Source organism: Stenella coeruleoalba (assembly GCF_951394435.1).
Source record: "Stenella coeruleoalba genome assembly, chromosome: 21".
In the NCBI taxonomy this organism is placed as follows: Eukaryota; Metazoa; Chordata; class Mammalia; order Artiodactyla; family Delphinidae; genus Stenella; species Stenella coeruleoalba.
Genome location: NC_137167.1, coordinates 20,133,986 through 20,158,150, shown reverse-complemented (window position 1 = coordinate 20,158,150; position 24,165 = coordinate 20,133,986). Strand labels below are relative to the sequence as shown.

Genomic DNA, 24,165 nt, shown 5'->3' with positions numbered 1-24,165 from the left:
TACCACAAAGACACATAAAGTAATCCTTTTGACATACAGATGTCTGAATGATTTACCAAAGCACTCTAATTTTAAACTGCACTCATCAAATTAATCTATATTTCTGTACTAATTCATATAAACAATATTTATTTTAAGTCATTATAAATCCTGTACTTTTAAAGAGTTTTAATAGTCATTAATATTTTTATCACATTTCCTCAAAGGTGAGCTAATTACTATTTTTATTTTCAGTCAGAAATATAAAATGTATTCCCCATTTTTCATGACTTTGAAACATAATTCTTGAGATATAATCTTTGTGTGAAAAGCATAAAATGAATTGTCTGTCAAACAGTATGCATTTTTCCTGTAATGAAAATTTTCTCTGCAGTGACATCTACCTTCCATTACCTGATGGGCACATGAAAGTCAAGCTTTCTAACATTGTTGGATGTTATTTATCTTGAACTTGTGCCAGCTTCAGATGTCATGGAAATTTTGTGTATGTGTGTATACTCTGTGACCTTTGTGGCCCAAGAGGCCACAAAGTGAGCACACATACACAAAATGTGTATAAGAACCTGGAGAGGTAGGTAAATGTGTTAGGCTTCTCTAGAACAATGATTTTTTTATGAGATCTATTAGAAAGTATAACAGTGGTTTAGTGAGATGCCAGTAACAGATACTCTAATTTAGTCATTACTTATTATCTAATTTTGAAAATACTGACAGAGAGCCCATAAGATAGGCAGTCCAGTCTATGTCTGTGAAGAATGTACTGCTAGACATTAGAATAGGAAGAGTTGTGTGGTCATTCATTAAATATATCTAAATATCTATACCTTTGTTTCCCTACTTGAAATCCTTACAGGGTGATTGTATATGTTGATTTGAACCTTCCTATGAACAAAAATGAATGAATGAATGAATGAATAAAAAATAAATAAGAATAAATCAGTAAGTAAATACCTCTATAAGATTAATAATGAACTTCAGTTCACATGTGCTATACATTTCTCTAAGCTGTGATCACTTTCAGATTTGATTATTGTATTTATAATTTGGTATCAGCTTTGCACCCTATGATGCCATAGATTTTTCCAGCACCTGCTAGAACAACTGATTTTGCTGTTAGCATTATGAAGCTACCTGTGACATGTAAATATTTCATTCTCATTTGTACAAAAACCAGATAGGAATCACTTGAACTACTTTAACCACCTTAATTTAGATTTTTGTTTGTCATTGGTCTTTTTGAGCTGTTTTACAATCCAGTTTGAATTTATAAATTTGTATTCACTCTGATAGTTACTGATTTACAATTCTACTACATCTGATGCTAGTAGTCTTGATTCACTAGCTGCCTTATTCATCTCTGTTGGTAGACTAATTAATGTAAGCTAGAGGGAAGAAGTGGTAGCCAGCATGAGTCCAGAATACAAATATGTAACAGCATAATAAGTTTTAAAACAGCTCACAGAGTATATCTGAAGTTTGTAACAGATATGCATAGTTAAACTTCATTCTTATTTATTCAATCAATATATTCCATAAGTTGGGAAAAAATTTAAATGTGTGAAAAATAATAACACTTTCATTTATCAGGAATATACAATATGTCAAGAATGCTGTTTATGGTTGTATCTTTGCAAAATTTAGGGACATTTGGGTGGAAGAAGGAAATGTTTATAATCATGGAGGGTATATGTCATGCTGGAGAATAGAGGGAGTACCTGCATCACCTAGATATGCTATTGTCATAGCTATGTGGGAGCATGATTAGCTGTGGTCTTCCCCCTCGAATTCAGTGGACAATTTTCAGTTCACCAACATTGAGATAGTACTCACCCACCCTGATCAGAAGGGAAACTATAAGCTTCATTCAGAGTCCTTTGCGTAGGAAGCTCCTGGAAGATAGAGACAATGGATTATTTGACTTTTATCTCTAGTACCTAGGACAATATCCAGAACACAACAGATATTCTATACGGATGCCACATATAATGCATGTTTCTTTCCAGCAAGGAATAGAAGTCCTAGAGCCCGGTTATTATAAGGGTGAGCCAGTGCCCAAATCATCAGTAGAACCTCAACACTATTTTCTAAACACTCATCACAATGCTCTGACCCCCATCCTTGCTGATCAAAGTGTGGTCTATGGGTTTGCATTTTAACAAGATCCCCAGGTGATTCACGGACACACTGCCTTACATCACATGTGACAGGCTCTCTACTAGTTACGCTCACAAAGGAAGGCTGTACTTAGAGCATTTAAGTAAATGGTCTCTGAAATCAGATGATGTAGGTTTGCACTTATCTTTACCTCTTACTAAGTATATAACTTTGGGGTAATTTACTTAACTTTGTTGGGATTTGTCACATCTAAACTGGAGGGGGGAGTAATAATAGCATTGTCTATACAATACTGTTTTATGTTAAATGTAAAATGAAGTATTACCTGTGACACTTCTGCCACACACAGTTGGCCCTCTGTATGTGGGTTCCTCATTTGTGGATTCAACCAACCATGGATGGAAAATATTGTTTAAAAAAATCCAGACAGTTCCAAAAAGCAAAATTGGATTTTCTGCATGCCAGCAACTATTCACGTAGCATTTACATATTATTTACAACTATTTACATGGCATTTACATTGTATTAGGTATTACAAGTAATCTAGGGATGATTTAAAGTATATCGGAGGATGTTCATAGGTTATATGCAAATACTACGCCATTTTATATAAGGGACTTAAACATCCTTTGATTTTAGTATCTTCAGGGGATCCTGGAACCATTCCCCATAGATACCCACATACAACTGTGCTATTGCAGTGTTTTAACTACTATTACTAATAAATATTTGTTATTGTAACTTAATGCCAATAAGATATAATATACATATATATATATACAATGATTTTTCTGTGATTATACAATGTTCCACAATCTCAATGTAAAATCAAGGAACTCTTTTACCTCTAAGCTGTCAATTAACATGACATACAAGAACTACATGTGTGTAAGTATATTATTGATTGTAGGGGAGTTAGGAGCTGTAGCTGTTTCTTCCTTTTTCTCTCTTCCTATCTCTTTCTTCTCTTTCATCCCCCCCTTTTTGGTCACTTAATAAACTTGTGGAAAGGGTGCAGGGAAATGTTCTCTTTACTCTGTCATATTTATTCAATTTCTTCCTCTAAACATCCCAAAATCAGTATCCTTGGGGTTAAGTGCCTCCCTCATGGTAATGATTGTTTGGTTTAAGGACCCTGGACTTACGTTGGTTTGAATTAAACCCTTCACTGTGTCACACAGGTATGATGGGTCAATGGGTGTTTTTCCCTAAAATCCTCAGAATTAGTGTCTTTGTTGCAACAGCATCATAAGTAGCTGCGTAGCACAGCAGAATGGGTACACAACCCAGAGGTCTCAGATTGAAACTGTCCTCTGCTAACGTCCCATTTTTCCTGCCAGGAGGGCTTCTTTCTTTTCTTGTTTCTGTTTTAGGTACCTAGCCACATATTCATGGTTTTCTGTTTTTGTCTTTATCTGGTCATTCATAGTGCCAGACCTTCTTGGTGGTTATGGGGAAAGGGGGACTCCAGGGCCTCCCACTTCCTCTGGGACATGCCAGTCAATTTTCCTGGGATCAGGGTACCACATCTGATTAGGTCATTTTGTTTATAGCCCAGGTGGGGGCATTCAAGTCCCTTGATGGTAATGAATCCTGAGGCACAGTGATGAGCAGCAGTGCTAAGCAAAGCACAGGAACACTGGCTAGGGATCTTGCCTAGGGAGAGCAGATGAGTCTCAAATGCTCATCCCACCCCCTTTATTTTCTCATCAGTGCTGGGGCCACTGGCCACTATGGATGTGCAGCTCCATACCCTTGGGTGTCAGGAGAGCACACAACAACAGCAAGGCATGCAGAGGCACAGGAGAAGGGCTAGGTCACTATCCTTGTCACTACTCTTTCCTTTATTCTTATGAGGCAGTGGGGAGCCATTATTAACACTTATCTTGGTGGCCTGGAACTGTGCCTTCTGCAAGACTTTAGGAGGTCAGTGGGCCACCTTCCTGAATGATGGCTAGATGACGGCCCCACATGACAATCTCCAATCACCAGCTATAGACGCAATATACTGGAATCTTTACCCTTGAGAGCTCTAGTCTGACCACATGCAAGCAGGACCCAAGAGCCCACCGGGTCAGACACTAAGTCTTCACTGCCCCAGGCCCTATTGACAGATTAGACTCACATCACCCCCAGTGTGGGCCTGTCCAGCCCCCTGCCTCAGACTCGGTGGTGGGAGTCCCAAAGGCCCCACCCGAACAGCACCTCAGGTCAATTAACAATATTTCTCACCTTGGGGGCAAGATTTATTAGTTCATTATAAAAAAGTACAGCATCTTCAAGTGATATGCTTAACTTTGAGTGTAGAAGATTTAGACCATTTGTAAGTAATATTTAACCTCCTCTAAATCAGATTCTTTTCAGAATTGAAAAATGTCTTATTAATGGCCCTATCATTCTTTATTTTCTATGGAAGCATCTAAAGTGACTGTTAAAAAGTTCTTAAGACAAGTTGAATCCTGAGGCTTGGCATGTGAATCTAGGCTCCGAATAAGTGACAAGTTAAACGGTATACTTTCATTACCACATTGCACTTGTCTTTTCATTCAACAAAGACTCCCTCACCTCTGGACATTCCATTTTGCTGATTTAAAAAGGAAGAAAATTACTTTTTTTGTTGTTTGTTACATTTCCTCACACCCCTGAGGTTGTTGTTACTTCACAAATTAAGTATAAATAGACTCATGGGTTTGCAATGTCATTAATGTCCATTTTCTATACTACCACCATTTATTAGACTGGGAAAGCTCTGTTATTCAAATTGTGAGACAACATTGAGACTTGGATGATTACAAAAAGGGACTCTGTTCTTAATAATGAGCTTTTAATAAAGTCAAAGAGTTACTGACACTGAATAAATGTTTAAAAATTGATATTTAACTGCACATATTATGCGCTGAGTATTCGTTTGAACTTCCGTCCCTTAAGTAGAAAACTTATAACATTGTCACAAACCTTTTGTGCTTTTATGATAACATGATGCAACTATATATGGCTGGGATTATGGATCTTGCAATCTTTTATCAACCCCTAAAAGTGCCACCGATTTTCAATGTAAATACAGAGAGGGGGCATCCTGGGGTAATTTACTTGGCATATACCCTTTAGGATCTCACAATGAACCATGTTGAGGGAACTGGAACAGTAGGGAATCTTTTGTTTAGGTGCAACTCTAGATAGCCTTTTCTTGCCTCTCCCAGTCAGCACTGTGCAATAAAAATATAATGCAGGTCGTGTGTAAATTTAAATTGTCTAATGGCTATATTAAACAAAAAGCAATCCGTGAAGTTAATTTTAATAATATATTTGACCCTTGAACAACATGGGTTTGAACTGCATGGGTCCACTTATACGAGGATTTTTTTGTCAGTAGTAAATACTGCAGTACTATCAGTTCTGCGCTTGGTTGAATCTGTGGATGCAGAACAGTGCACACAGAGGATGAGCCAATACAGAGGGCTGACTGTTAAGTTACAGTTAGCAAAATGAGCTAAAATAAATTAAGAAATAACAGAAGCTTGGAGATAACAAGATGATCAGAAATAGATAAGCTCAGAAGGAAAATGATTAGACAAAGGAAGATACAAAATGAGAACTGACAGATCGTAGGAAATAAGACAGAATCAAATTCAGAAACACTAAATTTTAGAAAGCACAAGAGTGAATAACATTATGGAAAATTCAGTAAGAAAAATAGGAGGAAAGGATAAAAATGGAAAAAATAAAGGTAAGTATATCTGGAGTGCTAAATGGAAAGCCAAAGAAAAGGAACAGAAAAAATGTATGAAAAACTGCCCTGAAATTAAAAGTCAAATCTACATATAGAGACACCAAGTAGCTGGAAAATTTGACCCAGGATATTAATATCAATTGGATTTTAAAGTTAAGAATGTTCTGATCATTCAGGCCCGCCTGCAAAAACCAAATCCACATGATTTATAAAAGTGAGAAAATCAAATTGGTATTGGATTTTTGACAACATTACATGCTATAAAATGAATGGAGCAACATTTTTTTATATTCTCAAGGAAAGAAAATATGAACCTAGGATTTTTGTACTTAGCCAAATTATCATTGAGCTTTTGCCACTGAGAAGAAGAACATGTAAGAACTATGGGAACATTGCATTTATTTATCAATGTGCTTCATAAACAATTAAATGATTAGGGATGTTTCAAGTATAAATAACTGTGATAAGCATCGAATATATTTATAGAACTCACAGTTTTAAAAGGTACATAAAAGTGAAAAATAGTGGATTCCTATCAAACAATAAAAAGACAAACAACCCAACTGAAAAATGAGCAAAGGACTTAGATATTCCTTAAGGGAGTTACATAAATGGCCAATAAGAACATTAAACGATGCTCAATATTATCAATCATTAGGGAAATGCAAATCGAGAATACAATAAGATACCCTTTCACAACTTCACACCTGATAGGATGACTCTATAATAAAGCAAACAAACAGCAACAACAAGAGAAAACAAAATAACAAGTATTGGTGATGATGTAGAAAAATTGGAACTCTCATACCTTTTACATTTTTGGTGCGAATGTAAAATGGTACAGCCACTGTAGCAAACAGTTTGATGATTCCTCAAAAAGTTAAACTTAGAATTACCATATGACCCAGCAATTCTACTCCTAGGTATATATCCCAAAATAATTAAAAAGAGACTCAAACACGTGTATGTCATTGTTCATTGCAGCATTATTCACAATAGCCAAAAGGTGGGGAAAAAAATGGAAGGGTCCATCAATGGATAAATGGGTTTTTAAAATGTGATATATACATATAATGGAATATTATTAAGCCATAAAAAGCAATCAAGTTCTGACCCATGATACAACAGGGATGAACCTTGAAAGCATTATGCTAAGTGAAATAAACCAGGCACAAAGGAAAAATATGGTATGATTTCACTTAATATGAAATATCTAGAATAAGCAAATTCATAGAAACAGAAAGTAGATTAGAGTTTACCAGGGACTGGGGGGAGTGAAAGAAATGAGAAGTTATTGTTTAATGATTATAGAGTTTCTGTTTGGGATGATGAAAAAATTTCGGAAATAGCTGTGATGGTTACACATGTCCATGTACTAATGTCACTGAATTGTATGCTTAAAAATGGTTAAAATGACACATTTAAAAATATGTATTTTATGGCAATTCCCTGGCAGTCCAGTGGTTAGTACCCCGTGCTTCCACTGCATGGGGCATGGGTTCAATCCCTGGTCAGGGAACTAAGATCATTCATCCCATGCAGTGTGACCAAAAAATAAAATAAAAATAAATATATTTTACCACAATAAAAATTTTTAAATAGGGGATAACTATTATAAACTCCATTAATATAGAAAGAATAAATTATCAAAATATAGAATGGGGAGAAGAAATAGAACTAGAATAAGTTCATGATCATCTTATGGATGGTTAGCTGGGAAAGGATTATCTCTTGCAGCTGACAAATCAAGTGGTAGGAGCTTAAATACACTTAATAGTACAAAAATTTTGGTTGGCCTTTTCTTTTATCTCTCATCTCTGTCTTCTTCGGCTTTTATGGCCAATTGCCTGCTAGTCGTTCTTAAGAATGGATTCACAACAAGTATAGCATATGATTTGTTCTTGAATATCTGAAAATATCTTTATCCTGTTAAACAGGATTAACAGTTTTCTAGCTTCAAAATTCTAGGCTCTAATGAATTTTCACTCAAACTTTGGATTTGCTCTGCTGTCAAATAGCATGTATTTTTGCCGATGAGAAGCCTGATGGCAGCTGAATTCTCATTTCTTTGTAAGTGGACTGTTTGTCATTTTTGTTTTACTTTGTTTTGCTTTCCTCTCCTCTCTGGAAACATTCAGAATCTTCTACTTAAAATTGGTGCATGGGTTCAATCTTGTTCACTTGTTCTTCTTCCTAAGTCTCAGTTACCTCTTCGAACTCTGGGAAATTGTTTTCTTCTTTTTATTTCTCTTCCTTTTATCTTTTATTATTTCCTTCCCTTCATTTTCTCTGTCATTTTTTTTCCTGAAATTCCTATGAATTAAATGTTGAATCTCCTGACTCTCTTAATACACATATGCTTTTAAGTTTATTTGTGATTATATATGTTCATACTAAATCTAGAACCAGTGTGTCTACAAAGGGTTTCAAAAGTGGCTCTATTTCTATTTGTTTATGGCTGAATTCTTGAGGTCATTCTGTCATTTTGATAGTTACATAAAATAATGGATATTTAGTATGAAGGAACTGATGGCAGAAGTACTGTGGTAGTCTAATGAGATATTTTGGAAAACATTAGTGCTTGACAGTTTAAGTTCCTTACTGCTGACAACACTGGCAGCTCAGATTACTATGTCCTCTCACACTGAAAATAGTATTTGAAGCCAGGTAAACAACTAAGAAAGTAAAACAGTTGTGCGATTATAAAAACCATAAATCATAGGGCCGTTTTTTACTGAAAAGGGAGAAAAGATTAAACTATTGGCTTATTCCATTGTAAGCAAATACAAAAAGTAGACTAATTTATAAATTTTTAATACAGAACAAGGTAAATGTATGTAGCTGGAATCTCTACAGCTGCAGTCAGCTGTGTTCTCAACTTTCACTGGCACTTATCACATAAAGTCCCTTCTTGTGGTTCCTCCTTTAACCTCCTCCTGGCACCTGTTTTTCTCGAACTTCAGAAACTTAAAATCCTCTCTAGCAATCTTAGTGTTTTCTATCTTAGATAATTCAACGTCTATCCTCACTCTTAATGTCCCCAGCCAAGAGAAAAAGAATCACTGTAAGGAAGTGATATATAGCCTCTGAGTGCGAGTCTTGGACTCCAAGGAGACAAAATTTGAAACAGGGCATGTGAGGTACAGATTAGAGAATGTACTTCACAAAGGCACAGGCCCTTTTGTGAAGTAGCAATTTCACAAAGGCACAGGCCCTTTTGTGAAGTAGCAGTAGCAATTTATTGGATTCACACAGCCAAAAGTCTAAAGCCAAGATTCATTTAAAAACAGGGAATTCCCTGGCAGTCCAGTGGTTAGGACTCAGTGCCTTCACTGCCAAGGGCCCGGGTTCAACCCCTGGTTGGGGAACTAAGACCCCACAAGACACGCAGCATGGCCAAAAACAAAAAACAAACAAAGAAACAAAAAAAAACAAAACAAAAAAATCTGTTGAGGTGGTAAGCTTCTCAAGAGACACTGGCAGTTAATAACATGAGCTTCTAAAGTCCAGGCTTTGTTATTTGGCATATGGTCTATTAAATTCTCTCTTCAAAATACAAACCACCAGTCTAACATTTGTGACCATCTCCACTGCCACATCTCTTGGTCTGAGGAACTATCACCCTCATTTGGCTTTCTGAGTCCTTTTAATCGTTTCCCTGCTTTCACCCTAACTGCCCTAACCTCTACTTTCAATACAGCAACCAGAGTGATTCTTTTGAAACCTATGTAAAATTACATCACTCCTGTGGTCAGAGCTCCCCACTTCAGTGAGTATAACGGTCAAAGCCCTAGGGTTGTCTCTCCTTCTCCCCTCCACACCGTCAGCACCCTACCTCATCCCAGTGCCCAGCCAAGCACTCTCCCCATCGCTCCTCCACTCCACACACTAACTACACTTCAAAATCCCAGAGTGAGCTCCCATTTTCAGGTCTTCGGGCTAGAGTTTCCTCTGCCTAGAATGCTCTTCCCCTTGTTTACATGCATGACAAATATCTCCATTAACTGTCGGTCTTTGCTTAAACACCACCTACTCATGAGACCTACCTTGACCACCCTATTTAATATTGCACCTGCCCATCTCTACTTCTGACCCCCCTCTGGCTTTTCCATAGCACCTCTTGCTTTTATGGACTGAATGTTTGTGTCTCCCTCAAATTCATTTGAAACCCTAATCCCCAATATCAAGGTATTTAGGTAATTAAGTCATGAGTGTAGAGCTTTCATGAATGAGATTGGTACTCTTATAAGAAGAGACAGGAGAAAGCTTATTTCCTGTCTCTGCTCTCCATCACGTGAGAACATAAAGAGGACCATATGCCAACCAGGAAGTGGGTTCCTGCTAGAACTGGACCATGCTGGCACCCTAATCTCTGACTCCTGATCTCTGACCGTGAGAAATTTCTGTTATTGGTAAGCCACCCACTTTATGGTATCTTGTTATAAGAAGCCTGAGCTGACTAAAACAATTACATATCGTCTCTCTCCCACAAACAAGATTATAAATTGCATTAGGCCAGGGATTTTTGTTGGTTAAGAACTGAAGAAGCCCTTTTATAATTCTTAACATATTTCACAAAGCTCAGTTCTTCTTAGAGCTTTTGATTTCCAGACACTTTTGCAAAATTCTAACCATTATTTTATGTCTTTATTTTTTTGTTTTACATACACCTATATATAATAATTAAAGTCTAATTTAAAAGGAAGATCTCGATGCAGTCACTTTGGTTTCTTTATATACCTTTCTCTTTTTTTGCCTCACTGGAATTATCTTAAATTGTACTGTCAATATTATGCTTTTGAATAGCTTCTCTTTTCCCTTTAGCTGACTAACTGTGGGCATCTTTTCTTTTGAAGGCAACTTTCTGGTCTAAGTTATGCATCTAAACATATCCTTCCTCATTTAGGCAAATTCCAAGGACTTCCAACATACTTATCATTTATATTTTAACAAAAAGTTCTTCTTATTAGAACTCTGGAACTAAGTATGGAAGAGAAGCTCCCTTCATGTTTCCACTAACCAAGGAATGAAATCGGCACAAAGTCAGGACAGACATCCCTCATGAGTTCAGTTTTAGGAGTATTCTGAATGTCTGAGGTCAGCCATCAGCATGATATTTTCTCTGCTTTGTGAACTATATTAGAAAAGTATTAAGTTTCTCCTCCATCTAGTTAGGCAATCTCCAGTATTATTTTGGAACACTGCCATTCAGTTTCTCTCATCACAGTCCCTCAATCAGAACCTGTCCATCACAGTTCTACATGTATTTGTATCTGCTATCCCTGCTTCTTTTAGATCAGATTCTTTTGAAAAACGATTATCTCCTTTTGTTGACATTATCATAATCATGACTTTCATCTCAACATGTATTACTGTTACCTAACATATCATGTTCATTTCCTTTTGTTAAAATTTAATGCTTTCTCAAATGTTCTGAGAATAAATTCTTTATAATGTCCTCCTGAAAATCACTAGGCACTCCCTACCAATTGTTCTCCCTTCTGTAAAGCAGGTGTAAGATTTTACAGAGTGAATTCTTCATAATAGAATGTATCTCTAAATCAAGCCATAAGTTTTTCATTTTATAAAAAATCAAAATTCATGTCCAGATAGCCAAATTTTGTTATGTGACATCTTCTACATAGACAGCTGCTTAACCCCAATCTATTCTTTGCCATTTCACTATCATAAACTTAAACTTGAAAAGAGATTAAAATACCACTTGTTTTTCCAAATTCTTTAAGTTCTCATTTCAAAACATCAAAAACATGGAGGAAAATAATCAAAGGAGAAAAGCCAACATGACATAAACACGTTAAAAAATGGGGAAAAATAATAACATTTTTAGCTATTGCTCAAAAACTACAATACTATTATGAAATATAAATGCAGTTGTGCTGATGTAACTATTTACAGTCTTAAAAACCTTCTAGAGATGTGCATGCTACTTAAACTAAATCATGATGAAACTATATCAAACATAGGAAGAAACTAATTCTGGGACATAGGAAGTAATGCCAGTAGTTCAGCAATTTGCTTCAAAGAATAATGAGGTGAAGATCATCTTTTATAAAAGCAGTCTATTAAATACATGCTTAGATCTCTCAATTGTTAAAGAGTAAATGAGGAAGTGGCAGAGGTTTAATGTTCTGTCTCTGTCCACCTCAACTACCAAAGGTCTTTCAATTTTCAATGCTAGTCTCTCAAACACATAGCTTATTTTATTCTATTCAGAATTCAGCAAGCTATCACAATGTTAAACATTTTGTTCTGCTTTATTGAACTGAATATATTCGCTTAATTAGTTTGATAATACATTTTACAGACTCATAATTTCTGGAAAGGATCAAGGACGTTTGTCTACTGTACCAAAATGTGTATCTTTCCTGAACACATACTGCATCTTGACACTTATATATGGTGGGAATGAGGAGAAAATACTCATGGGTGACCTTAAAAGTTACTCAAAATCACTTACACTATTTAATTTCTGAGCAAGTTAGACATCACATGCTTCATGAGTTCCTCAATGTTTTCTGGGTGATGGACATACCTCTCTTTGCCTGCTGTACACTGTGAACTTTGAAAGTACACAGGGACTGGAATTCTTTTGCTACCAAACATATTGGAAACCCACAGACATGATTAGACTTGGTGGTTTTATGTGTTTTATCAGCCAGTGACATCATGACATGTGAGAATATTCTACCAAGAAAAGTCAAAATTTCCTAACATTAAGGATTTCGCAGACAAATCACATGTACTAAATGTCATTTAATCTATACAATGATTTGAACGTAATCCAGACCTAAGGCAGGAAAAAAAATTCCTCAACTACCAAGCTTATTATAGCAAGACATTTGATTCTAAGCAAAACACTAAGTCAGGATTTGCAAACTATTAAAAGTTAAACAAAATAGTTTGATATCTCCAAATGGGGTATGTTCTTTTGGCTTTTCAGTACTATCTCATTTCATGAAGCATCAAACTCCCTACTGGGAAAAACAGACAAAAGCTAGTAAATAGTACCTTTCTTTTAATGTTCGTTTTGTCTGTGAATCACAAAAGTAATAGGGCAATAAGTAAATGAGTTGAATGATGTATGCAGAGAACAGAGCATTCTACCAAACTGCTTATTTTAGAGATAAGTGTGTCCAAGGGGAGATTAAATCAAGTCAGCAGAGTTCCTGTGAGACAAATAGGCATTTCACTTCCCAAGGAAGGGCTTTTCATCAAGCCTAGCCATTTGGATAAAGTATAATCAAACAAATATAAACCCAGAATGCAGTTCACAATTTTTCTGTTAACACCAAGTTAATCTTTAAAGAATCACATCCAAAAACAAATTCTTTAAAAGCCATACTCTATGGACAACTGCCTAAAAGAACAATGACCCAATTCTCATAAATTGGGTTTAATAAAGCAGAATGAAGGCATAACTGGGTTCTTTATTTATGAGGCATGGCGGAGCAGCTGCATGGCGTGTACCACCTCCTAAACAGGTTCCACCTCCAGCAGTTTTCTACTGCAGATGGAAAAGTGACAAGCTCCACTTAATATGTCACAGCATCAGCATGGTCATAAAAGAGTCCCCAGCAATTCTCTGTTGAACAGAAGCCACCTGTTTACTATAAACCCACCTCTTATTTCGCAAACCACAATTTTAATTTGCAACTTGCACCTGAAAGGTAGCACACCTTGGAGTTCAAAGCTGCCAGGTGGCAAGTCAATCCTAAGTGTTTGAAGAGTTCAAATCTCTAGTAGAATTTGAACAGTTTAAAAATTTTAATGTGTCCAAAGCTTGCTTCTAAATGATCCGATCCATCTTCTCTTAGGACGGGTTTCATCATAATTATAATTTCAGTTGGCATTTTATTTGGCTTTGCTTTATTCTAGAACTATGCTTATATTAGAAACAGGCTCATTACCTCTTTGGTTATTAGAAACAGATTCATTATGCCTTCTACTTTATCTCAGTAGCAGAGATCTAGGCTGAAAAACTAAAGATTTGTCTCTAGCCTGTGGCTATTACCTCTCAGAAAGAATGAGTGTTTCATCAGTCATCTGGGACCGCTATGTTCATTAGGGAGATCATCGGTGTCTCTAGCTGTCTATGATGGTTTAGCACTGATCATATGTCTTATAGGAGGGAAAGAAAAAATTGCTTAAAAAAAGTGGAGCTAATGCATCAATCTAAAATCAAAGATAACAGACATCATTAGAGCATCAATTCATATTAATGTGCTATAAATCTATTACAGTAGACACAATCTCGCTCTGAACCAAGACATTCAACACAGGAATGAAGCAAAAGCAGAAAGAAATCTTATTTGGATGATGAATTCTACAAGACATTTATGGTATAGCTCAGTTTTTCTATTACACTTTTTATTATGAGCCTGGGATTAAACGTGGATCCCTTCAGGATCTAATGTACAGATAATTTTTCTTGCCCTTTTTCATTGTGGCTACAAACTTACCATTAAGTTTATAATGCTAAATCTGGAGCATGTGGAGTATTCTTCATGTAGTAATATTTTTAAAAAGGAGTTAGAGGAAGTTTTAGCAGCAGGGTTAGAGCATAACATAGGTTAATTGGACAAATTTAGAAGGCAACTTAGGTTGTGTTCCTGCAACACGTTGATCTGTCTGCCTATGCTAGAGGGTTGGAAAAAGTTTTACTAGTCACAAATACATAGATCTGCTCTTTGGTTTTGTTTTAAATTGTATATCTATGGTACATTTATTTATTTTTTCTTTTATGGAACCAAGTTTTCTGATTTAACCTGAGAAAAAAGAGCCAGAGAAATCACTGAGATTGTTATAAGGACAACTGATTGCTTAGACTGTGTGTAAGGCAGTGCTGCTTTGGGTGCTCAGATAGTCATTATATTGTTCAGTTATATATTATCAAAAAATCCACATCACCAAGTCCATTCATTTACACAGACATCTTTTGCTATTATTAATACAAATAAACTACAAATGATGTATTTTTAGAAGACAAATGGATCAAGTTTAATGTAAACTATTACAAAGATCACACACACACAGCCCAGTACCATTTTCTTGCTCAGGCGCTCTCCCAAACTCCTACTACAAATATCCAGAGGTCCAGAATAGAAGATAAATTACAGATACTCTAATGCAGGCATGCAAGTCACACAGAAGATTGCATTTTGATCTCCAGGATCCAGCAACTTTCTCTGTTGGACCATATTTTCGTCTTTTCAGCTAAGCAACTCCTACGGGGAACCACAGCCATGGTTTTGCACAAATGGGTTTTGTGGTAACTCACTTATCATCCTTTCACAGCAAGCCCTGTAGTGCTATTTCCCAGGTTATAAGAAACAGAAGGATCTCATCAGACATATATTCAGAATAAGTGGTGAAAAATAAAACGTTCCTGACTTTTTGCATTTGACCAAATAACACTAAAGTATTTCTGAATCTTATATCCCATAGATTCAAAGAATAGAAGCATATTTCTTTTGTGGGAAATAGGCAATCTCTCACTTACAAAAAAAACATAAAAACGGTATTGCTTTTTAAAAAATTAATACCATAACAGTGGGTATGGAATTCAGAAAGATTTTCCTAGTATATATATAACATGAGCTCATGATGTGTCATAACATTTCTAAAGAATCTTTCTTCAAAAGGCAGACTTGCTCTCAAGATTGAACAAGCATTTGTTTGCTAACACGTCTATTTGGCTGACTCCTGATAATAGGAGTGGGACAATTTGTGTTTCTCAAAATATAAAAATGACATTCTTATAACATTTGTCAGATGTTTGTAAGATAGTTTACAAGTCATTATCACATCCTCCTAGTATTTGTCACTATTAACTTTCCAATCTTACAGCTGAGAAAGCAGAAAGCAAAAGAAGTATACAATGCTACTGACTAAATCTGGTGTAACACAAGAGTACTCTTGGATTGAATTAATTCACTATTTTTAATTCAAAAGTTTTACCAAATTAAACAAGAAATGGTAAATTAGTACATGCTCAGATTGCTCTTTTTTTGTCCCCAATATAATGTTATTACAAGTTTATGGTAGAGTAAAATTTGCCTTAAAATTTCAAAGAAAAATAATTTTTAAATTTGTGTAATTTACAGGATTTATTATACACTTTACACCTTTGTATAATTCAAAATAAACTTCATATTTTCATTTAATTATTCATGTCTTTTTTTTGTTTTGAAGAAATTAAATAAATTTAAAGTAGTTCTTAGGGTCCACATTCATGCAGTGCCCATCTGAGAACTTTTATGCTACATAATTCAATAAAGGTTGTTTTATATTGCATATTGTGTAGAATTAGGGAAGATGGGTGATGTTGCCTGTTGACTTATGTACTGCTAGCAACTAAGTACAGAACTAGATTATAAAGGTTTTTATTCTAAAATTGTATATTAATATATGCATTAACTTTTGACATTAAAAATTTAAGCAGTAGAAAATAGTATCGAGTAAAATAAAAGCCCCTCTTCCCTGACTTCCTCTCACCTAAAAGTCAACAAACTCACAAAGTAGGTATTGTCTTTACATTTTACAGATGAGGAAACTGAGGCACAAACTGGTTCAATAACTTGCCTAAGAGTATCACTGATTGAGCAGCAGACTCAGAACTCAAACCAGAGCTCCGAGGCCCCAAAATCCACATAATTATGATTGTCAAATTTTAACGTGCATAAGAGACACCTGCTTCTGGCCAAGATGGAGTAAAAGGTTCCAGATTTATTCTCCTTCCTGAATCAATTAAAAAGATGGACAAAATATAAAAAACAACATTTTTTAAGACATTGGACATTAAGCAATGAAGACAGTGATCCCTGAGAGATGAGAAACAAATAAGAGGAGCCCTGTACTTGTCCTAGCTTGCTGCCTGGAGAGGGTTTCTAGGCTGAAATGCAGGGAAGGGAGTTATTAGTGAAGACCAGCAGTGTCACACAGTTGAGGAGACATAACTGGAAGACTGGAAAGGCCAAGGCAGCTAGAGTTTGCAGGACAGGATATTGGAAAGGAGAGAGCTGCAGAGACAGAACTCTAGACACCTTCATAAAGTGTACCTTATATACATAGCTTCTTACTGACTAATGAATGCATATGTGAAAACTATTCAAGGCCAAGAAAAGAACCACCAGAAATAACAGCTGAAGCAGACAGAGGAGTGGAAAGAGTGCCTATTCTCACCAACCAGGCTGGAAAACTTTGCAATTTACTGGGCACTGAGTAAGATACTCAGAAGGGTTTTGTATTGGTAATGGGGAAAAAATAGCCCTAGACTAAATGCTAACAAAGCTGAAAAGCAAGACCTCATAGGATCCTATTCTTTCCGTGTAAATGAACTATCTCAGAACAAAGCTAAAGAGAATTTTTAGAAAATTACCCAGCACTCAAAAAAGTAAAATTCACAATGTCTGGCATCCAAACAAAAATCATGAGGCGTTAAAGAAACAAAAATATACTACACATAGTGAGGAAAAAATAAGTCATTCAAAATGGACTCAACTGGAACAAATGAGAGAATTGGCAAAAATAGATACACACATCTAACATCATACTTAATGGTGAAACACCAGTGTGTTCCCCCAAAGGTCAGGAATAAAACAAGGATGTCCACTCCGACCATTTCTATTCTAGTCTATATACTACCCTGGAGGTTCTTGCCAGTGTAATTAGGCAAGATAAAGAAGGAAAGGGTGTCTAGACTGGAGAGGAAAAAATAAAATATATCTACTCTTAGATGACATGATCTCATGTTTAGAAAATCCTAAGAAATCCATTAAAACACTATTAGAACTAATAAACGAGTTCAGCAAGGGTGCAATAAACAAGAGAATCCTTGTGTACTATTGGTAGAGATGTAAACTGGTACAGTCACTATGGAAAACAGTATGGAGGTTCCTGAAAAAATTAAAAATAGAGCTACAGTGTGATCCAGCAATCCCACTTCTGAGTATATATCTGAAGAAAATGAAAACAGGATCTCAAAGAGATATCTGCACACCCATATTTGTTGCAGCATTAATCATAATAACCAAGACATGGAAACAACCTAAGAAAGATGAATGGATAATGAAAATGGGTTAAAGAAAAAGTACATATGCATGAACTACTACTTAGCCATAAAAAGGAAGGAAATCCTGCCATTTGTAACAACATGAATGAATCCTGAGGGCATTATACTAACTCATATAAGTCAAACAGAGAAAGATAAAAACTGTATGGATCTCACTTATACGTGAAATCTAAGAAAGCACCGCTTAAACAGAAACAAAGTAGAAGAATGGTGGCCAGAAGCTGGGGGGTGAGGGAAATGAGGAGATGCTGGCAAATGGCACAAATTTCCAGTTATAAGATGAATAGGTTCTGGAGATCTACTGTACAGCAAGTAACTATCGTTAATAATACTGTATTGTATACTTGTAAGTTGCTAGGGAATAAATCTTAAATGTTCTCACGACAATAACAGCAACAAAAAATGGTAATTATGTGAGGTAAAGGATGTGTTAATTAACTTGATTTTGGTAATCATTTTGCAATATATTTTTAAAAATTTTTATTGGAGTATAGTTGATTTCCAGTGTTGTGTTAGTTTCCGCTGTACAGCAAAGTGAATCAGTTATACACATATATATATCCACTCTTTTTTAAGTTCTTTTCCCATATAGGCCATTACAGAGTACTGAATAGAGTTACCTGTGCTATACAGTAGGTCCTTAATACTTATCTATTTATATCTATCTATAGATATAAATTACCTATATATATATAGATATAGATATAGATATATAGATATATATCTAATTAACTTATCTATCTATAATAGTGTGTATATGTCAATCCTAATCTCCCAACTTATCCCTTCCTCCCCTTTACCCTCTGGTAACCATAAGTTTGTTTTCTACCTCTATAACTCTATTTCTGTTTTGTAGATAAGTTCATTTGTACCCTTTTTTTGGATTCCACGTATAAGGGATATCATATGATATTTGTCTTTCTCTGACATACTTCACTCAGTATGACCATCTCTAGGTCCATCCATGTTGCTGCAAATGGCAGCATTTTTTTCACTTTTATGGCTGAGTAATATTCCATCGTATATACGTACAACATCTTCTTTATCCATTCCTCTGTCAATGGACATTTAGGTTGCTTCCATGTCCTGGCTATTGTAAATAGTGCTGCAATGAACACTGGGGTGCATGTATCTTTTTTAATTATGTTTTTCTCTGGATATACGCCAAGGAGGGATTGAACTTATTTACAAAACAGAAATAGAGTCACAGATGTAAAAAAAAAAACTATGGTTACCTGGGGGGAAGGGGGGGAAGGGAGGAGGGATAAAATGGGAGATTGAGATTGACATATACACACTATTAAATATAAAATAGATAACTAACAAGGACCTACTGTGCAGCACAGGGAACTCTACTCAGTACTCTATAATGACCTATATAGGAAAAGAATCCAAAAAAGAATGGATATACGTATATGTATAACTGATTCACTTTGTTGTGCAGCAGAAACTAACACAACATTGTAAATCAACTATACTCCAATAAAAATTAAAAAAAAAAGAATCTGGGCTTCCCTGGTGGCGCAGTGGTTGGGAGTCCGCCTGCCGATGCAGGGGACACGGGTTTGTGCCCCAGTCCGGGAGGATCCCACGTGCCACGGAGCGGCTGGGCCCGTGAGCCATGGCCGCTGAGCCTGCGCTCCGCAATGGGAGGGGCCACAGCAGTGAGGGGCCCGCGTACCGCAAAAAAAAAAAAAGAATCTATGAGCACAATAAAATGGTTGCACAATAAAATTGTTGCTGCTAAATTTTAGATTAATTTTTTATACAACAGTAGTAGCTGGAACACTCACACTAAGTTTCCTGTAGATAACAATCATAAAATCTGTATAATATGTTTTTTAAAAAAATAGTTATTTGAGGGCACTGGTAGGCAACCAAAATTGAGACTAAAGTTGGAAATAAGGCCACCCTTAGCAGACAATTGCACTGGGTGAGATTTGCATGTTTGTAGCTTTTTCCCTATGGCACTCTCCAAACCAGACAGCTCAGGGTGGCAGAAAGCTGCATTTTTATTGACTTCAAGCTTCAGAGGATGGAGTTTCAAGTTGACAAAAAAACTGGAATATTAGAGGGGAACGAAAGGTGTTATAGAAGGGATGAACTTCAAAATCTGTGTTTAAAAATTGTTCAAATTCTCCTGGACTGATCCATTTCTAGGTCTTCATTCTCACTATCATCCCTGACCTACAGAGAATTCCTATCACTGTCTGACACTCATCCCAACACCAATGTTCTATTCACTGCTTTAGTAAAGGATGCTCTTAGGGACACAGAGAAGGAATTGATGAGTGGGTCACACAGGATTAGTTCACGCCAATATTCCTTTATGTCTCCACTGTCAAAATCCATCCTGTATACTATACCAAGGCATAAATGGCACCTCAGGCTCATTTCTACAGCCCCTATTGGGTCTAGGATGCAGCACAAACTGAGAAAGCCGAAGCACTCCCAGCTGCCTGAGTGGCTACATGGAGTACAAATTCTCCGCTGAGGGTTCCCATGCTGCTAAGTCCAGCCCAGTCAGAAGCTATGTTTCTCTTTCCCTCACCTAGGGAGAATGAGCAGCCTAAGAAGCATTCTCACATATATTAGACAGATTTTTTGATAGTAAAGCTTAGCAAAATATTTGCCTTTCTGCTGTCGTCCCAGCCATTTCCCAGGTTTGACTCAGTAATTGACTCCCTGGGACGTGCTAGAATTTGGAGGCAATGAGGTGAGGTTGGATAGCACATTAGGAGAAATTGCTTGTTCTTGTAGATTTGCTTCCCCCTGCCAGGTTACCATAGGATTTTTCCTAAAGAACACTTTCATCAAACAGCGGAAGAGAGACTCCTTCTGCTGAAAAGGGAGGCAAGGTTGGGCTCAGGAACTGTGGTTATTCTGATTCATTTGAATCTTCCCTAATGTTCCCATTCCAGTCAACAGCTCCTCAAACTTTCCCAACTAATAATCTGGCTTTGATTTTTTTGTTGTTGTTGTTATATACATCCTTCTGTGCAAACAATATTATGGAAGGGTCACTGAAACACTGTGATTTTAACTATACCTTACACCGAGATTTTAAAGTTTTAACGTTGCTAATTTATTTCCAGGTAGACACACCCAGTGCACGCCAAATTCCTGGCATTCTTCATGCCCTTCATACAGGACTTCAGGGATTCCAATTTGCCACTGTGTGTTACAGACTACCAGAGTCCCACTTCTACGGCAAGATAACCAAGATCCACTTCCCAGTTCCTTTGAAGTCTATTACTATACCATGTAGGGTTCATTGATGAAAGCAACAGAACACATCCTTGGCTTTATTTAGAAAAAAAATTTATTAAAAAATTTTGAATTAGTACACATAATCCCCAGGAGGGCCCAAGAATCAGTTGAAAGCTATCCAAGGAGGAACAATTTCCAAGCTGTCCCACTGGCTTAGCTGCAGATTAATCCCTAGTCCTTGGGTCACTGGCACTGCTGCTGCTGGGACATCTGCCTCTAAAAACTCTTTATTGTCTCTAAAAACTCTTTATCTCTTCCTTGTTCTCTGCCAAGTAGAGTGTTTCCTGGTCTTTTCCTTCTTCTGAATCCATGTCTCATGTTAGTTTAAGTACCAGGTGGAAAGTAAGTCATATTTTAGCATCCTGGCTGCAAGGAAGGCTGGGGAATAGGGACCTTTGGTTCTACTGGGTGACCATGAGGCATGAAAAAGTGAGAACGCTCCGAATATAAAAAAGCAATTCAAAAGGTGGAAAGGTACACATATGACATGTTGCTCTAATCTAAATAACTAAATAGTCTGCTTCTGCTTCTACTCCTTGATGTATCATGTTTATACAGTGTCTTTAGAAAAGGTGAATGTGAAGGGGTAGGCAGGCTTCTGACCAGTTTCCATTATTAAGAATGTGGAGGACGGAGTATGCTGTTCTCCAGAACAGAGACACTTTTTGTTGTTTTTCTCTTGTTAAATTCCTCACCCCTTTTGTCATTCACTCACTGTGCTCTGCTTCTCTCACTGTTCCCCAAACTTGCTATAGGAGCTCTTTCTAGACAAGCAGTTTTCTTGTTTTCCAGGGCAGCTCTGGGTTTTAAATCTGTGGTCCAGCCCAGCTGTCCCTGCCGGTTAGTGCAAAGGGCTGGAGTGGAGGGATGCGATGTCCTCACTCGTCCTGGTGATCTGACTGCCCTTCTTTAACCCAGTGGCCTGATTGCCCAGTTTCCCCTTCAGGTTTAATAATTTTATGAATATGCCCTTTTACTCATGTAAACATAGTGTTCTCATGTACTTCTTTTCTCTCTTTTTTTGCAGAGCTTTTTCATTTTCTCTTATCAATTTTAATTGCCAGTGTTTTCTATCTTCCAGAAATTTTGTACAACATTTCCACTGAAGGCACCCTTTCTTGCATTAGCTCTACAAGTCATGTATTATTACTCACACTTTAAATAAAAGAAAACTGAGGTTTAGAAAATTGAAGCAGTTTGCTGGTAAGAAATGAAGTCAAGATTTTAACTCAATTCTGTTTAACCCCAGAGTCCAAGATTTTAACTACTGTGAAAGATATATTCCATTATATAATACCATGTTGCTCTTAACAAATCATTATTTTCCTTACCATCTCTATTCAGCATTCTAAAGATACCGATTCATTGAAATTGTGAGCATTGTTATGATTTGAGACTGCCGTAACTAGTATTCTACCTAGTTAATTGGAGTAGGCACTAAATTCATTTCTAACTACAAACTCATCTATTTCTCATAAATTTTTCCTAAATGTCAGTTTCACCCTTCTCCTCAAATAATCATGACAATTTTCCATTTGAAAAGTTATTCGTCTCTGTGATTTTTCTGTTAGACATTTGAATGTGATAGTCACAAAGTAACAGTTTCCTCCCATCCCAGAATATCAGGAGCAACCACCTTCCTCTCTTACAAAAAAAAAAAAACATTCTAAGTTCAGATTTAGGAGATGGGATCACTGTAAAAAGGAGGACTCCTCCAATTTTCACTAACAAGAACTCTATTTACTCCATTGGAGAGTTACTGAATACTGAGATAATAAAGCAGAAAGGAAAATGACACTCTTGGTTTCCTAAACCTAGATAAACTAGGAGAATGGGTTGGCTTGGAATGAAATGAGTATTGGGGCCTTATGCATGCAACTAAAGCAGAACACCTTGTCAAGCAGCTGTCAGGGTATAAGCTCTTTAGTCAATGTTTGTATTACTAGATACACTAAAACACTTAACAGCTTGCACTGTAATCTATCACAGAGTCATGGAACTAAGAAGGGACTTGAAGAGTGCCCTTTTTAAAGAGGCCTTGAAAGTCAACTGTCATGAAAAAAGCCAACTATTTATTCAGCCATGTTTATTATGCAAATAAATACATCTCTTAAAATGTTGCTTGTAAATTTCTGTCTATTAAGCCTATTATCCCATTTATTTGCATAAAAAAATCAATGATGCATATCCACAGGAAAAAGAATGTCCATGGGACAAAATTAAGGGAATGTGATAACAAAATAACTTTTAGTAAAGAGGAGCAACACTTTTTGCAAGAAACTCTTAGTTACATAAATAAAATACGATAGCATAATAGAATTTTAGCCTTTAAAGTGTCTAACAAACACAGTTTTATTGCTAGAGAAACTGAAGCAACTTAAGATAAAAACACCACAATTAATAAACTAATGTATTATACTTCAGGAAAGAAGGAGAAACCAAAACTTGAAAAATAAAATGGAAAGTAAAATAGTTAATGTTGTAAGATACAGTTAACAAGAAAATTTTAAGAGTTTGGAACCACAGATAGATATACATGAATATAAGATAAAAATTTGGAATACTTCTGAATCCTAAAACATCATCAAAACTTTCAAGATTAAAGTTTACGGGTTTATAAAGTCAAAGGGGAGGATTCTTTAAAAGTGCAAGAGACTTCACCCAAAATGGTAAATTACAACCCCCCTAAGTTTAAATGTCTTAACCATTCCAAAAACAGCCTTCAGAGGTAGCTTATATATAATGAGAAGTGCTGACTTCTTCATTTTAAAGAAGAAAGGAAACAAACAAAATGCTGCTGGATATAAATACCTACTAATGGTTTCCACCTAAGCCCTTTCCTAAATTTTCAGCTATCAAAATTTCTCATAGCTTCATGCATGCTAAATTCATAGCATAATGCATACTGCTTTATACATTATGAACACATTTAGAATATGAATTATATTTCAAACATGTA

The 24,165-nt window shown here is 36.2% G+C and overlaps 1 protein-coding gene across 13 annotated transcripts in view; it reads right to left on the bottom strand.

The window, feature by feature from the left end:
- Nucleotides 1-24,165, bottom strand: part of LOC307179853 (uncharacterized protein) — a 1,051,707-nt gene that overhangs the window by 503,891 nt on the left and 523,651 nt on the right. For 6 of the 13 annotated variants that reach the window (XM_079909530.1, XM_079909531.1, XM_079909532.1 and 3 more), the window contains exon 7: nt 1,831-1,889. In XM_079909530.1, coding sequence (XP_079765656.1) covers nt 1,831-1,864 — 34 coding nt within the window. In that variant the 5' untranslated portion in view covers nt 1,865-1,889. Of the gene's footprint in view, nt 1-1,830; nt 1,890-13,877; nt 13,985-24,165 lie in introns of all 13 variants that reach the window. The other 7 variants (XM_079909526.1, XM_079909523.1, XM_079909527.1 and 4 more) reach the window with 2 other exon arrangements.